This window comes from Perissodus microlepis, chromosome 6, assembly GCF_051167445.1.
Source record: "Perissodus microlepis isolate ML-2025 ecotype Zambia chromosome 6, ASM5116744v1, whole genome shotgun sequence".
Classification (NCBI taxonomy): Eukaryota; Metazoa; Chordata; class Actinopteri; order Cichliformes; family Cichlidae; genus Perissodus; species Perissodus microlepis.
The window spans coordinates 32,268,172-32,286,202 of record NC_140466.1 but is presented as its reverse complement, the minus strand read 5'-3'; the positions used below and the strand labels follow the sequence as shown (position 1 = coordinate 32,286,202).

The following is an 18,031-nucleotide window of genomic DNA, read 5'->3' as shown; positions in this document are numbered from 1 at the left end:
CACACACCGTCTAAAAATAGCTCGCAGCGCTGCAGCGCGCTGTCGTCACACACAGCCTCGTCTCACACACAGCTCTATTATTTTATATTACAAAGACGTCTTATATTTACAATCACTCTCAGGCCTGACAGCTTTAGCGCCTACACAGTTTTGACAAATTTAAGTTAACGGGTCCAACCGAAGAAAGTCCAACTTTTTTGTGATCAATTAACCAGTATCAGACTCTAACTGTTTCTGGCCTAATCTCTAAAATCCCTAACTCAATTTAACAGTGTCCAAAAAAGCGCAGATACCGTTCCAAACGGTAAAGTGGTGCAACCACTAGTTATTCTGGAGTGCCCCAAGCTCCACAGTGACCAACTGACTATCCCTCAAAGAGGACAAGGCCTAGGCGTCCCCGGCCTTGGCAAGCGTTACCTCTGAGCACTGCGCTTCTTAGCGGTTCCACCGCCGTTCTAGGATAATTTATAACACTTTGAAACAACAGTCAACCCCCCAAAACAAGAGTATGACTGAGGCAGGTGCAACCTAGTGGTCAATGGAGCCTCTAACTCACAAAATGACCAATTCCCTATCAAACTACTTGGGCTTCTAACCCAATTTCACTGTTCTACTTTACCTTGGGACTCTAACCCAGTATTATAACTTACTTCAACTTTCAAATCTCATGAGATTTTCATTAAAATCAAAACAGACATCTACCAGTAATTTCAGTGAGTAGACTTTAATTTTATCATGTCCAATTTGGCACACTTTGGAAATAGATTCAACAGGTAGTGCCTTACCTTTGTATAAGCCGGCTTATGCCCACTCACGTCAGACCACTGGCTTGTGCCTGTCTGTTCGACAACCTCGGACCGTCCAAACCTCCAACTTCCACCCCAATACCACAGGACGAGCCCCCAAACTGTTACGGATTCAAATATTGGGGATGGATACAAGAGGAAAAACCAAAATAACCACACTGGTCCGGCCGGGTTGAGTCAAACGATGATTTTAATGATCACACGCGTGGGAGATGGACACCGTACGCAGACAGCATCAGATCTCAAAATAGTGGAGCATTGATCAAACTCTTATAGCCTCTAGTGGCCCCCACCTAATCATAAAAGCCTAAACATTCACATTCTTTCTCTCACACAGCGCCTAAGCTACGACCTTGGCTCCCTGTTTATCTGCTCCTGCTGAGATGGGGCAGAAAACCTCTCCAGTATGTTCTGTTCTCTTCTAATCAGACAAATAAGGCAATGGCTTTCTGCGAACAGTATTTCTTATAACTCAGCAGTATAATGCATCATAAAACAATATCATTCGTTCACAATAAATCAGCAGTCTAATGTAATGCAAATCAGTTTAACAAATGCAATAGTTATCAACCTTCTTCTAATTCAGGAGAATAATGCAAGCTAAAACTACATAATAATTCACAATCTTTAATTAGGGGTCTAACATGGCATAAAATAATATTATAATCCCACAATCCCTAGAAATGTGTTTCCAGAGTCCCAGGTTTAGTGACTTCCTGTCCACCATCACATTAGCTGAGTAGTTGTCAAATTTGAGGGGAGCAGAGGAGATCAGACACCAGTCAGCAGGTCAGAGGCCATCTCTCATTTCACAAATCAATCGCTTGATTTATAAATGGAACAAACACACCATCAGACCAGGTAATGACCCATTATGAGACAACAGCCGTCTGAGAGGAGATGTTCTGTATCACAAAACATGGGAAACAAACAAACTCTAGGCATTCTGAAATATATAAAGCTCAACAAAAAAAGACAACCATATCAGATCCTGATGTAATTCATGTTGTTGTCTTTATTAGTCATTTAAAAAGAGGTCTAGAAAAAGTGTCCAGGAAGAGATTCTACTATTTATGCAGCACTGCCCCCGTGTGGCCACAAAGACACACAACAGCTTCATTTCTCAGCCTGTTGCCTTCTTTTTCCTTCATGATGTAAACAGTGAATGAACTGAAAGAAGTCAACCCATAAACTGTTAAACTGACACAACAGTCATGATGATTATGTAGCAAGTTGTAGTTGACTTTCTGGTGGTCGTTTTGGTATACAATTTAAAAGCCATTTTCTTTTATAAATACACCATACACTTTGTTGTCGACCATTTCTTTTCCTCATATCCTTAACGGACAGTGGAGGAACACTACATCTAGCTTCTGTTTAACATTTATCCAGGCGCCCCCACACTGTACCTCTACAGAAACCAAGGGAGAGAGACAGACACACAAAGATTTCCACTTGAATCTTGATCTCAAAATAGAAAAAGTTTTATCACAAAATAATTACAAGAGCACAAATAAAAACTCAAAACCAAAGACAAATGAAATAAAAGGGCAAGGCCCTGCGAATGAACACAGCACATCTTGCACACCTTTAAAATTCACAAATTTCAGTTTTCTTTGTCAGTCTGTGGTATTAAAAAAATCTCAACATGATGACCAATGTTTGACCTTTCACCTCTAGCATAGTTTTCTCTGGATTTCAATCTGGCCACTCCTGAAATGACATTTATCAGTGTATGTACAGCATCCATTTTTGGCTTAGACAGTCTGACACAGACCGTCTCCATGGCAACCTCCGAGACTATTCTTTTCCTAAAAAAAAAAAAGTCTCTATATGACCACCAACAAACCTGTTACACCATATTTTTTCACCAGCTCACCTTTGCTGAAGGTTGTCATACAAATCTAAACATCTTTTGAGAAAGTCCACATCACTCTGATCTGTAATGAAAACAGAAAAACAATGACAACACCAGCAGAGGCCTCCGACATAAACCTGGCAACATAAATCTAGATAACTTTGCTTCTCTTAAAACATTCAACAAAGATTAAATTTCTAACAAATATACCAATATAAATATATATTCCAGGAACAGGACATTCCAGTTAGATCCTTTCCAAACTTATACTGGGCAGCTCAGCCCATCATCCACTTTTACAAAACAGAAAGCCGCCTGATACAACAGCCCCAAAAGTGACAAAAATCCACCTCCAAAAAGAAAAACTTCTCATAATGGAAAAACAAAAAAGATTGTCAATCCTATCAAACACTTTCTCTTAATCTAAAGAAATTATTCCAACATCAAACTGTACAATTTACAAATAACTACCAAGTCTCTCATGAGAAAACTCTTGTTCACATTAGAGCTGTGTGGTACACAGTACGACTGATCTCTGTGAGTGATTCATTTCACAAAGTGTTTCAGCCTGGTGGCCAGTACTTTTGAAGGAAGTTAGTAATCTGTGCATAACAGAGCCACGTCTCCATTTCTAAGCAGAGACAAATCTCTGTTTTTTAGGGAGAAGAGAGAGCCCCACATGATGACTCGATGCCAGTAACAGTCTTTTACAGAAGTCTGCAGGCAGCCCACCCTGTGCAGGAGCCAGCTGACCAGCAGCAGCAGCACTAATCTCCTCCAAAGAAAAGTTAGCATCCAGGACAGCTCTGTCCTCAGAGCTCAGCTGAGGAAGCCCCTGCAGCAGCTTCTCCACTCAAGCTTTATTACTTTCCTCCATCCCTAACATGGTGGTGTAAAAGTCCACGGCATACTGACCTGCTCTTGAAGCTTTCACCAGTGGCTTCATGGTGGTACAGTACTCCCTAAGGAATGCAACTTCTGCAGGACTCAACCTGTAAGACACAACAACAAAACCCACCATGACTATAATAGGGATCTTCTGATTTAATATTAAGAGTCTGCTCACGTTTTTAACCATCCATTAAGGAAAATTCACAAAATTTGCAACCATATTGGTAGGTGTCCAATTTTACTCACATTTTCACCTTGAACTCCTCACAAATGCTCCTGATGGCATTTTCCCCCTTCTCATCAATGATGCGTATTATCCTTTCAGTGGCAAGGTAGGTTGAATTCCATTGTGTTGCATTGGGACGAATGATCTGTAGTTCACACTTGTCCTCTACCACTTCATTAGCCAAATGAGACCGGCCAGTTTTGTTCCAAATGGCCTGGCATTTTGCAAAGGTTGCACGGGAGAGCCTCTTGTAGGTTTCATTCATGCTCTCTGCTAGGGCAGCATCAGATGTTGCCACAAGGTTTAGCAGGTGACATGCACATCGCTGATGAGGCGGGAGTTGATACTCCAAACCAGAGTCTTCATCAAGAATTGCACTTGCCTCATGGTAGTCAATATGGTCAGTCAGGTCAATAGTTTCTGGGTCTGCTTCATCTTCAGCTTCATCTGCATCATTTTGTGCCCCAAACATGTGGAAGGCCTTGACAAAGTTGGATCCACTATCAGTTGTGGTTCTTACAACTTTTCCTCTAATCTTGTATTGGCAATGGATATCATCAAGCGCACCAGCAAGCATGTCAAATGTGTGAGACCCTCTCAATCTTTTGCATGCTGGTGCTGCAGATCTTCTTTCCAGGGACTCTTCCTCTATCCAATGGCATGTGACTCCAAGGTAACTTTTCTGATGAGCTGACCAACAATCAGTAGTGGTAGCAACAAATTTGACTTTATCCAATGCTGCAACCAAAGTCATCTTCATGTGATCAGCAGCTTCACAGATTCTGGCACAGACAGTGGGTCTGGAGATGACTTTGGCTTGAGGTTGTAATGTGGTAACCAATTCTTTGAAAGATGGCTGTTCTACCACTGCAAATGGCTGTAGACCCTCACATATGAAATTGATGACAAGCTTGTCAACAGTTGCTTGTGGAACATGTTTGTTTGCAGCTCTCAACATCAGGTCTGGTAACTTGGCTTGTGTATTTGCTGAGAGCTTGTTTGGTGTGGCTGTGGTCTTTCGCTGACGAGATGTTGATGCCACAGTGATATTGTACTGCTCAATCTTCGATGGATGTTTCCTCTGTAGAGATAAATATTATCATACGTCAGGTTCATACATTACTTCATAACATCACTGTGATTAACACTAAAGGAAAACACATTTTTAAAACATCATTCAACTAGACATGAGCTAATCTTTGATTGTTTAGCATAGTATAAAAGAGTGGTGAATTTGATCAAATCTTGCAGATATATTGCTGTATTTATTTACAAATGTAAACCAATTTTGAACGATCATTGCAAAAAACATGAATTTCTGTATACATTCTAAGTTCTGTAATCTGTATACTATCTGTAAAAAGAGTATCGACCAATGTATCAGTATCTAAATTTTTAACTCCTTTTTATCAGTATCACCCTAAAGTTTTCAGTATTAGTCAGGTCCTAAAAATACTAAGAGAGCAAAATATGTGTATACAGCAAATCTAATTTAAGAAAAGGGATCACATACACAAAAATGCTGCCCATACAGCTAACAAATAAAAACAATCCACATTATGTTCTTTAAAAAAATATATCATATTGGGAAACATATAACCCTACTGATTAAGAGCCATGTCACTATGATAGACCTATATCAGGCCAATGATACTGATCAACTGATCCATCAATCGGGCTCTGGTACATGTCAGCTGAGAGCTGGAAGATTAATTTGAGATGCAGCTCAGCACTGTGTTCAAGTTTTTGTTTTTTATAGGCCAGCTGATTGTAGGCCTGTGAGTTTTAAATGACTACAAATTTAATTTATTGTAATGACGGTGGTTATCCAAATAATAAGCTAAAACATTCCTATGAATTGTAGCTCAATTATGCATGCACACACGCACATTAGCTAGCTCCGTCTTATTTTACTATCAGGCTAACCAATGGCGGTGACAATATCTTAGCCAAACTAATAACCTTAACACACATGAAAAATAAGAAGGCAATATTGTACACGTATAGTTGTAAAACCTCTTACCTCAATGTGTTTTTTTAAGATTAGACGCTGAAGTCTTGTAAGCTGAAATGACTGTAGAGGTCAAACAAAGTTTGCACTGCATCTGGACGCTGTCTCCTTTTCTCCCTCTGTACATGAAAAATTCCTCCAGGTATGGCCACGGGCACGCGTCCTCCGTCTTTTCTACGTCGTTTTCATGGTTGACAGTGTTGTCCTCTGTCTCCATTTTGGCTTCTTTGTCTCGAAATCTTCCGTCTATAAAGTAGTTTGTACTCCACCATTTAGCACCTCTAGACACCTGTGCCTGCTGCTGCAGCGCAGTTTATTCTTTGCTTACGTCTTAAATTGGCACGTGTTAAGATATTCATTGTGTGTACTCATGTTGTACAGTGTTTAACTGGATTATGGTTACTGTGGTTTAACAGAGACAGTATTTTAGTTGTCACCACAAGGAGGCACTGTTTCATTGTAAGATCACGGATGCTGCGTCATCACGCCCCTAAGAAGAAAAAAGTACACCACAACGAAAATGGCACCCATGAGGAAAGTTTTGCCGCCTGTTGATGTGGAATAAAGTTCCCAAAATATTAAGGACATTTTTGACTCCGTTGTCATTTTCCTTCAGTTGATCGCTGTGATGCTGCAATACTCAACAGCACGGTTGCGATTGCACGGCCTTATTGGCTGCAAAAATGCAGACGAAAGGTTTGAATATTAATTCAAATTGTGGGCGTACTCAGTAGCGACTTTTGATTTTATAAGTAGCGAAGTAGTACAACTTACATGGTGTAAGTTGTACTCAAGTATGAGTAAAATTACACACTTGAAAAATTACTCATAAAAGTACAAGTACCCAAAAAATCTACTTAATTACAGTAACGTGAGTATTTGTAATTCATTACTTCCACCCCTGACTGTAAATGACCATAAATTAACTGTAAATTACACTGCTGTGAGCTCCATTCATATAGTTATATCATGTGCACATGTGTTGACAACCGTAACCATGGCCGCCGAGGGTATATAAATGCTGCACAAGGTTCCAAACGTCTGTTTACACTTGCTCGTGGACTTGTTTCGACCTGCTCCAACCTCAGCCTGTGGAAAGCTAAGTTTTGGAAAACACTTTACTGAAAGCGGATTTAACTTGAAAGCACAACAAGTACTTCATCTGTGGATTGTTTGTACTTGTTTTTGTTTTTCAAGTTTGAAGATGGCTCACCGTGGACCCGGACTCCCCGACTGTCACCTGGACTTCGCTGCAGGTACGTTTGAAAATTTCTTTAAATGTAAATTACTGTAATAATTTAACAAGTTCCAGTGTGAATATCAAGTTTTAACGTGATCAAATATGTGTATTCCAAGATTGTTTCCCGTAAATTGTTTGTATGCTTTAAATTTTCCGGGAGAGGTGTAGAAATTATTAACGACTGGTGTATGAATATGAAAAAAAGGTGTTACTTTGATTTGAAGGCTTCAAATTTGACACTTTTCTTTAAAATGAAATGGTTAAAAATAGCTTAATGGACTAAAATTTGTAAAATGCCCAAAATTCAGTTTCCGTGGTAACGGCATCTTCAAGATGTCATGGCGTCAGAACACTCAGGTGTAAACAGATCCAGGTCCCCTCCTAACATCCTTTTCTTCTCCGGATCAAAGGCTTTATTGACATAAACTATATTTTTTGTCTCTGCTGCAAAACACAAAGATAAAAAAAATACAAATAAAATAATATCAAAAGAATATGAAAACAGTAGTAATAATGGCATTAAGACCTATCTTCTGTTACGGTAATGCTTTTAACCTTATTGGATAGCAGAGAGAGATATTGTACACAGGGATATTTACACAGGGATAGCATGTTTACCACAGATTAGATGTATCTGTCCTTATGGCAGATACAGTCCTTGTGCACATTTCTAAAAATGTGGATTCTGAGTTAAGAGTTTCTGTTTGTTTGTTTGTTTGTTTGTTTGTTTTTCACTTGACCATCATTTTCAGACATACCTGCAGAGCTTTGTGTGTGCAATTTTTACTCTTGCCAAGGAGATTGTGTTTTTATTTTAAAAAAAAAAATTATATTTAGGACATGCGATTGGTACATGTGGTCTAAATGTTACATTATGGTTTGCATCCACATATTTAACTTATGAGCTTTTTTCAAAATGTGTGACATCGTGAATTGTAAATAAAACAGGAGAATGAGCTGCATGGTTAGTTATAAATTTACTGTAGTATATTTATATAATAAGTTACTCATGTCCGGCTATTTACAAATCAATAGCTATTATCCATTACCTATTCCAACATAGTGTTTGCATAAAGGCTTACAAAGAACAAATAAAACAAATTGAATGTAGACAAAATACAGTGTCATATATAGTGTCAATATAGTGTCACCTTAAAAGTACACAGAGTGAGCTGCCTTGGTGGAGGTTTGGTGGTCTTCTATTAAAAAACTTCACTTAAAGATTGAACAAGTAGAAGTGTCATTCAGTCTGACATAAAATGCTTTTCTCTCATCCTCTGCTCAAACTAACAGATGTAGGTCTGTTGCTTTAACACTGGGTGTCTATTACATTCCTAATGTTATTTTAAAAACTGTTTCCTCACAGGGCGTCTTGACTATGTGGTTGAACGCCCTGCAGAAGAAGGCCTTCCTGAAGTCATCAGGATCCTGGATGACAGTCTCCAGAGCACCACCTCTTCTGGTGAAGCTCAGGACACTGATACCCAGCGTATCAGCGAAGGTGAGTATGGTGAGTATATTCTTATCTCATCCTCCCCCTCTTCTGATGAAGAACAGGACACTGATACCCAGCGTATCAGCGAAGGTGAGTATGGTGAGTATTTTATCCCTCTCTCACCCTCACCCTCTTCTCATGAAGCACCAGATGCTGATGACGGTGAACAGCAAGGTGAGTACCCCCCCTACCTACCTGTAGACGATGATGAGGTGAGTGAACAGACTGACAATTCATCTGACTGGAACGACTCAGAAGAGTGGGGGGATTGGCTTAGCGATGACTCGGGGTATGACACCATGGATGAGAGAGATGATTCCCCTCTCATCCGGGAGCACCCTCCAGAGCCGTTTTGGCACGATTGGCAACATCCTATTGCTCCAGGTGCTGCCCCCATCGCCATGCCGCCTTCCGGCCAGGCCAACGCCCCACTCTTCCCTCGAGTTGTTGCCCCAGTTGGTGATCCGCCAGCTGCTCCTCCCTCAGCTGCTCCCTCTGCTGCTCCTTCCTCAGCTGCTCCCTCTGCTGCTCCTTCCTCAGCTGCTCCCTCTCCTGCTCCCTCTGCTGCTCCTTCCTCTGCTGCTCCTTCCGCAGCTGCTCTCTCTGCTGCTCCCTCTGCTGCTCCTTCCTCAGCTGCTCTCTCTGCTGCTCCCTCTGCTGCTCCTTCCTCAGAAAAGAGAAGCAGAGAAGACATCTGCACCGAAGAGGTAAGTGCAAAGAGGTGCAAGGTAAGTGACCAGTTTGATGCCCCTTCAACATCCTCAGGTAGTTTTGGAGTCAGACGTTTCTGGGAGAGGCCTTTTAACCTTTCCCTTGATGACAGTGACTCTGATTAGTTTATGTTAGAACGTGTTTTTAAACTTTGCCTTTGTGTTTTTGTTTTTACAGATATAAGAACATCTGACTCGGACATGTGAAACGTATTGTTTTTTTCTTGATATGTGACATTAATATTACATTGTGACTGAAAGGTAGTTTTTTAGTTGTTATTACTTCCAGTTACGTCCAAGATGGAGCTAACACCCCACCCAGAAGACAGCCTTACCCCGACCAACCCGATGAGAAGGATGGATGACCAAGTGAAAAACGGGAGAGTGGTGCTGTGTTCCAACTATGTAAGTTATCACCTCACATTGACAACAAACTGTATTGAAGGCGAAATTCTTCCAATAGTTGGTATAAATCATCATCCTATGTCAGCAGCATTGTAGGTTTAGGTTTATTTATATTTTTCATGTGTATACGTTGGGTTTAAAATTGCTTTTTAACAACATACTGCAGCTACCAACAATGAAAATGCTGTTTTGTGTTAAAATGACGTCTTTCTTGTGTTATTGCTTTGCAGGGAAGCTGAGAGTGGACAGAGCTGCACAGAGGACCAAAGATCCACTCTCAGCACTTCATACCTGACTGGCCACAGCACCACCCCTCCTCACCCAGGGTCCTGACCCCGCCTGCACAGAGGGAGTTGTGAACATACACTTCTGTGTCGGTGGGTTTAGGATCCTCCTCACACACACACGGATGAAGACTGTCACTGGAAGATGTCTCCATTGCATCAGCAGGACGTAAGCATTTGTAAAATATTACAGTTTGTGATGTTTTATACATATTTTTATTGCATCATTTAAAACTATGAGATATAAAATAAACCAATTTTCATAACATTTTCTGTGTATTTAGTTGTTTTCTTAATAAGTTATTTGGAACATCAATGCAACCTGTCAGCTTTTTATTGAGGATTTAGAAAGTTGCTGGTGGCCCGAGTGTGTACAGTGGGGTGTTGTTTTTGTCACATGGTGAAAGTGACCTCATGGGGAGCAAAAAGAACAACTGAACAATTTGGGGATTCACAGACTTTCGTAATCGCTAAAAACAATTAATAAAAATTGTTCTGTGTGAACTAAAAGCTCAAATATAAACCATCCTGACACACTGACACAAATGATCTGCTGTTTATAAGCAGGACAGTGTTTTCATGAGCCTGGGTGAAGCTAATTTGCATGAGTTTAACCTCCTGGTCAAAAACTTGCATGACTCTGTTATCACTGTAACTTTCTTCTGTTTATTTATTCATTTTTGCTAATTGTAGTAGATTAATATGTTCACCAACTGATTCTTGGCCTGAATGTTTGAATGTTTGCAGTTTCAGGTCCTACTGATCAGTTTTAAGTATTGTAGAAAGTGAGCAGCAATTAAATCGAGTTCTGGGATGAAATGGGACAAAAGGGTAATGTGACAGCCACATTAGTTCCTTTCCCTCGTTTAACAATGTGTAAGCAAACTGCTTTAACCTGCAATTTACTGCATGTTGTTAGGCTGCATGGTACAACCACAGTCTGCTCACCACCCGTGGTGATCGAAGGTTTTGAGGTCTTGTTCGAACTACTGATGAAGTTTTATCAAAGCTTGTTAAGTTTCCCAACCACATTTTATCCTGATGGTCCAAGGCTTACATCTTTATGCTCACAAACATACTTCTGTAATTAATCAGTGACCGATTTATTACTTTAAGTTACAGTGTGAGGGGCATTAATGAACATAAATCAGATTTAACTGGATTATGTGTTTAGGTCAAGAGACACAGACCTTCATCTTTAAGAGGCTCTTCTTGAATGTCTAATCACGATGTTTGCCATGCAAGTACACTGGGCGGTTGTTTTTAACAGAATCATTTAATGATTCTGATGAAATGAAGTATTGTTTCAATGAGTTGTGGCACCATTCTTGCTTTAGCAGTGAAAGGAGTCAGGTAGGGCTCCATCAGGAAGAGGGCCCCAGAGGTCCTATGTCCCCGCCCACTTCCCTGGAGCTTGAACATCAGTGGATTTCCACTTAAGCAAAGCCTCATCAAGTTCCTGCAAACAGCTCTACACACACACTATCATGTACAGAGTGTGGATGCTGTGTCTAAGACCACGATCATTGTGTTTCTACCATCTGGTGCAAGCTTCATCTGTCTCACTGTGTTCTCCTAAAGGCCAAGACAGCAGGACAGTGAAATCAATCTCACTTATAGGTGCCAGAAATGAGTGGATATGAGATTAATGGTGGTAATCAGGTTATGCATTTGTTGTCTTCTCAGCAGGTGGGAAACATCTCTCTTTATTTGTTTATGTACATGTGTATCAGAAATCTATTTTCCTGTACAGCTCAGGTTTAAGGCACAATGTTGATCTAATCTAATGAAGGTCAGTGCCTTTTTAGAGTCAGTGAAAATACTGACATTAGTGATGTTAACCCTTGACTAAGAGTTTCTTAGTCAAATGTTAATGGGAAACACATTTCCACACCACCATCTTCTAAGCTGTGATGCTACATGTGCAGCAGCAAACGTCCAATTAGTACCGATCAGAAGGTTGGAGGTTCGATCGCTGCCTGATCTGGTCTGTATCTCAAAGTATCCTTGGACACGATACTGAACCCCAAACTGCTCTTTCATGTGTCCATCAGAGTATGAATGTTAGATAGAAAGAACTTAGGTGCAGAAAAGTGCTTGTATGAATGAGGTGTATAAAGTACTTTGAGTGCTTGAGTAGAAAAGTGCTATTTAAGAACAAGGATGTGCAAGAATTTGCTAGACACGCTCTTCTTTTTCCAAAACTAAAAATGTTATTTCAAATTTGGCAGCCTGTGTGTCAAAGAGACTGAAGAGTAACTAAAGGGCAAAGTCCAGGAATACAGCCAAACTCAGGAGATCAGTTAGGAGCACAACTGAGCAAAGGTGATTCAAAAAAATGGAGAGAATCTCTGCCATGCAGTGCCATGCTGAGCAGACTGGTTTACAGCCACAAGAGAGACTCAGCGTTCACAGATCATAAAATCTTCAGGGAGCAAAGCTCTCAGAGAAACTATAATGCAATCCACAGATAGAATACAGTCAATAAACTCCAAGTGAAATGTTAAACAGTGCATGGATAGCTTTTTGTTCAGCTTTTTCTTCGTATCCTTTTTCCCCTTTCTAAAGTCTCTTCAGAGGCTTTGCAATTTGTCAAACAGCAGCTGGTAAAAAGGCTTTTGCAGTGAGGCAGGGAGCCTGTTCAAACCAGATTATGCTTGATTTGATGACTGCAGAGAACTTGGGGCTGACAGCTCAGATTAGGATCGGTTCTCCCTTGAAAAGGCATTAGTGTGTTCTGTCATGGCAGGATTTCTGTTCAATGTGCAGTTAGATTGAAATCAAAGGGCACCAAAGACACCCAAACCTGAGGGATCATTACGTGACACCCAAAGCATCTGAGCAGTCTTATTCCTTCATCTGTACCAAATTACTCAGATTCACAGACGTCGTGCACAGCAGACCTGCAATACAACAATGAATAACAGGAGTTACACCTGCGTTTGACAGGTCAAAATGTCACAGGGAGCAGTTCAGTTAAGTTTCATTCCCCTCCAGAAATCATTTCATGCATGATTATCAGGAACCTTTGAGTAATGACAGCACTTAAATGAGTGTTTCCTTACCATAATCCACTTTGCCACCAAGTTTTAGGATGAGAACGTTTTTTTTCTACTTCTATTATTTTTTAATATCGTTGTTATTATTTCTGTTGTAATTTGTGTTTGTTTTTTGTTTGTTTGTTCAGTTTTTCAGCCTTGTTGCATTTTTTTCTATTTCCGTTGTGTTTTATTCAACTTCTGTTACATTTTGCAGGATTTTGCAGCTTTTTCTATTGACAGGTGTTTTCTTCAGGGACACCATATTATCATTATCTTTAAAACTGCATTTGAAACTTAATGCTGAGTTTTTACTTTCTGCAGTTGAAGTTATCTAAAGAAACTGTGTGTGGGTGCAGCTGAAAAAACGTCTTTTGGTAAATAACACAGAAATTCTGAAATCCTCTACTGCTTATATCAAACAGAATAAAAGAAACCAAAGCTAAACTCTAAAAGATTATTTATTTCAGCTTGTTTACAGTTATCCACACCTCACAGCTTTTTATGGGTTGATAGTTTTCCTGATCCAATCTGCATACTCAGGATCACAGAGGTCCATGAAGGCAGCCGGTGCTCTGCATACAAAGTCTGGATCTCCCACAAAAGAAGAGACCCCATAAATCCTGCCATTATGAACCACTCCTCCACCAGAGTCTCCCTGCAAGACGGAAATACAGTTTCCCAGTTTTATAAAATCTTTCTGTATTTTGAATGTTTAATAAATGCAGCTGTGAGCTGAGGGATCATGCAAACTCACTCGACATATATCTTTCCCAGGACTTTGTCCACAGAACCAGTGTTGATAGCTCTTGACTCGGTGGACCTCGGGGAATTTTTTCAGTAAAATATCATTGAGCTCTGTACAGCTGACAACCTCAGTCTCTGCACAGTGAAGAGAGGGTGATTTACCAGGTTCTAGAAAAAAGGGACAATTAGTTCAGCTTAAAGCACTTTTTTAAAAAATGATGCAGATTTGTATTTTATGCAGAAATGCAGCAGAAAGAAATAAAATGGTCTGAGCTCACAGGAAAAGCTTTTTTTTTACTTTGAACACATTAGAAATGAAGCAAAATACAATTTCAGTACAAATATCTGCAACATCTCTTTACTAATAAAGTAACAGTTTGGATGGTTTGTTTTCTTTTTTCTTAATACAACAAATTTGTTAAAAATCGTCTTACTTCTTGTCTCGTTAGCTAGTCCAGTGGTGGCACCATAACCTGCGATCTCAACTCTGGAATGACACAAGAAGTGTTTGGACGCTTTTCTCTCCTTTTTTTTTTTGTCAGTTACATACAAATACATATATTGATTGTTTTGCACGTTAACTTTGAAATGTTGCCCTGAGGCCTGTACTATGAAGCAGGATCTCATCTCTCCAGGTAACTTCAGAGTTCTATATGAAGGATTTTGACTTCTTACCAGAGAAAATTGTAAGAGTAACCCTGACCTGCTGTTATATTAGTTATGTCCTTTATAGAGTTTTAGTCACCACTTTATCATCATGCGCCACACCTGGCTAGCATGCTTGCACTGTGCTTGCTCAACGCATTGGGAAACCATTCAAGCTCACTGCAGCACATGCTACTTCCTGTTTTAAAGGGCCTTGTAGCAGCCCTTGTTACATGCGTGGGCACGGAGCGTGAAGCAGAAAGCACAGCTTAAAAGAGAAGTTGATATACCCGGCGGCGTGACACTGACTGGTGTTTTACGTTTTCTCAAGCCAGCTAACGCAAAGTAAGCCAAGCCTTGTTGAATTTTCTTTGTACTATATCCCTCTGGTTAAGTTCAAGCTTAGAGATCATTTGTCCAGAAAAGCAGCATCACCATTCCTGGAAGATCCCTTGAAACTTTCAACTTTAGACTCTCCTACTGTACTACATGGACAGTGGGAGGGGCTAAAATTCTTCAATAGCATTTTTTCATAGACATTTTTCAGTTTGCAGCCTATGTTTAAATTCTGTTGTTATATTAAGTTTTATTTTCTCTTACACTAATAAACAGCAGAAAGTTTGTAGCTGACAGAATAAAAGCTGAAACTGTCTTTCAAACATTAATTAAATGAAATACTTGATTAATGATCCATCAGATTCTCCTGTGTAATGATAGGCCGTGATGTCAGTCAGGATTTTTGCTGTCTTTCTTGCTTGTCTTCAAATGGGCTAGACTTTATTGATATAGATTTCTTCCAGTCTTATTGAACAAAGCATCTGAAGTTCTTGCACATTCATATAGTGCTTTTACTACTAAGCTACCCTACAGCAATTTCCCACACACACACACAAACACACACACACAACACTGATTTTTCTGCAGCAGCTGTTACCTTCAGTCTGTATTATGCATTTAAACCCTTCATATTTTTCTAACATTACAGTTTTATCTTCCTTTTTAAAACCTGCATTGCCAGTATAGTTTATCCACATCCATTAGGATTGAAAGCCCTGGTTAAATTAGTGGATTGATAAGCAGCTTCCTGTGAGTACTTATCCTGATTCCCACTGTTGGGATAAGATAAAGGAAATATATTCTACATTTGTTGAACTCACTTCACAGCACAGAGCTCAGGTCAAGAAGAAACTTTAAGAAAAAAACTTCAAAGCAAGAAACTTTGAGCCACAGGAACATAAATGTATCATTTGAATCTAAAACTGAAGTTAGCACGACGTGTCAGTATCTGTCAGAACACATGAACCTGAAGCAGAAACATCCACAACTCGCCTTTTAGGAGGTTCATCACAGTCAGGTAGTTTTATAGGTTGGACATCAGAGCTGCTAGGTAGCTGCAGCAGCATGATGTCATGAACTCTGCCTGTGCTGGTGTCTGTATAGATCTCAGCTTCTGCTGTTATCTGCACTTCTTGTTCCGGACCCCCTTGATGCACACTTAGATTTGCAAACATGGTCCTGCATGTGCACAGCAAACATAAAACTTGATTACTGATGGTCACCATATTCTATTTCTCATCTTGTCTGAATGTATTTTACTTTTTACTGAATAGCAAAAACATGGCTACTAGACATTCCTTGGGTTCCCAAGTTTTAGTTGCTTCTCTGATCTCCTCACCCTCCTGGCTTCAGACGGTGAGCTGCAGTCAGAATCCAGTGGTCGCTGATCAAAGAGCCTCCACACAAGCTGGAAGGTCCATGTGGATAAACTGCTCTGAGCTGTACACGATACTGTCGCTCACATTCATCACCTCCAATGATTCTCTTTTGCAGAGCGACCTCTGTGTTCGCCGTCACACCTGAAAGAGGAATCCCCCGCCCCACCAGGTCACTGCCAGTTTTTCTTTGTACCTGTAAAATATCTGCTCTCAGAAGTAAGGCAGAAACATGCAGTAAGCATTTCAGTTTGAATATTGGACACTGCATAGTCACATAGTGTCATTATGAAGCTTTGTCAACTGCAAAGCTGCAAAGCTCCACACATTTATGCAAAGTTACTTATCGTCTCTTTTTGCTTTTGGCTTTCATAAAGTGACAGAAGGGAAATTAAGGTAAAATGTTTCTATAGAGAAAGTGCTTCACAATAATAATCAACAAAAAATAAATACAAACATTAAAAGACAATAATAATATCCACTACCTAAAATCAAGCCTGTACAAATAAGTAGAGCTGCTCTTTCAAATGTTCAGACCACAGAGATCAAATGTAATATTAGTGCATTCCACAGATTATCAGCCAACAGCCTTGAAGACACACTTAGTCTCTTTTAGTTTTCAGCCCAGAACGAGGAACCACCAGCAGGTTTCTGTCAGAAGACCTCAGTGACCTGCACCTTATAGATGGAAGCAAATGAAGTTTGATCTCAGCTTCATGCTCTTGTTCTGCTTGTGCTCTGATTTGAATTACATGTTCTACACACTTCACTGTATCTCACAGTTTGTCAATTTGTGCCATTAATTCAGAGAAATGTGGTGTAAACCAATGATTTATAAACCTAAAACAGCTCATGATCACTAACCAATGCTAACTTTGAGAAGCAATGCAGAACATATTGTGCCCTCTGTGTGGCTAATGGCGCTCTTAAGAGTTGAAGAGCAAAACAAAAGAAAAAAAACCCTCACTCACGAGTCTGCGACTGCGTGCTGACAGAGAGCGAGTGGGTTACCTCTGTGTGACTTCAAGCTGCAGAGGGTAAGGCTCTGACTGTGGTCTGCATATATGTGCCGAGCAGCAATTCAGAATACCCACCGTGCACAGTTTCTGTGAGGTTTGGCATAACTCGATGCATTGAATAATTTTTATATTATACAGACAGAATTATGCAGTAAGAACCAGCAGTTAAATATAGAAACTGTTGTTGAATACTCACTGATACACAGAGGCAAGAGAAGAGGCAGCAGACACAGTGTTCCTGCCATTCACCCTCTAACAACTGCCTTTCTGTCTGAATGGTGACCATTGTATAGTCACCAGTGTCATTATGAAGCCGTATCATGCTGCATGAAAAGCTGCAATACTCCACATATTTATGCAAAGTTACTCATCAGCAGTTTTTGCTTTTGCCTTTCATAAAGTGCTGGGAGGGAAATGAAGCTGAGAAATGAAACTTTGAGTATTGTGTAAACCATCAATTTATTATAGAAGATCTACAGTATGAACTGACCATAAATGTACTTTGGTCAAGACCTGAATCAAGTTTTATCCAAAGGCTTGTGGCTCAAATTTGAGCAGGGCCTGACAGCTTCAGTAGAAAGACGCTGAGGGTCCTGTCACTGTTGTTGATGTCTCTGTCCTGAAAGATCACAGACTGCCCTGTGATTTGTGGTGTTTCTTGTGGACTCGTAAAAGGATTTATTTATATGATATAGTCTTCACTGATGTCAGGTCTCAGGACAGCTTGAAAGAATTGTGTTTCATCATATAATTACAGTTCCTGATAACCAATCACAGCCAAATGAAGTGAAGCTGTTCTGGTGATGGCCCAACACCATCATCTGTACTTCAGCAAACTGTCTCTGTTCTCTTCTCTCCCCCCAACGGGAGAGAAGGAAGACAGGATAAAGACATGCTGTGGAAGAGAGACAGATTAATAACAAGTATGATTCAGTGCAGAGAGG

General features: G+C 40.1%; 2 protein-coding genes across 2 annotated transcripts; one reads left to right on the top strand and one right to left on the bottom strand.

The window, feature by feature from the left end:
• Positions 1-6,581: 6,581 nt before the first annotated feature.
• LOC146386021 (uncharacterized) lies at positions 6,582-9,982 on the top strand. The gene is made up of 3 exons (XM_084930035.1): positions 6,582-7,048; positions 8,399-9,642; positions 9,873-9,982. The coding sequence occupies exons 1-2, from the start codon at positions 6,811-6,813 to the stop codon at positions 9,361-9,363; spliced, it is 1,203 nt and encodes a 400-aa protein (XP_084786161.1). The 5' UTR covers positions 6,582-6,810; the 3' UTR covers positions 9,364-9,642; positions 9,873-9,982.
• A 3,484-nt stretch (positions 9,983-13,466) lies between these two features.
• Positions 13,467-17,190, bottom strand: LOC146386020 (kallikrein-8-like). Its single transcript, XM_084930087.1, has 6 exons — positions 17,163-17,190; positions 16,032-16,212; positions 15,686-15,871; positions 14,146-14,198; positions 13,722-13,879; positions 13,467-13,622 (listed from the first exon to the last, which is right to left on the bottom strand). Exons 1-6 carry the CDS (start codon positions 17,188-17,190, stop codon positions 13,467-13,469), a joined length of 762 nt encoding a protein of 253 aa, XP_084786213.1.
• Positions 17,191-18,031: the final 841 nt, after the last annotated feature.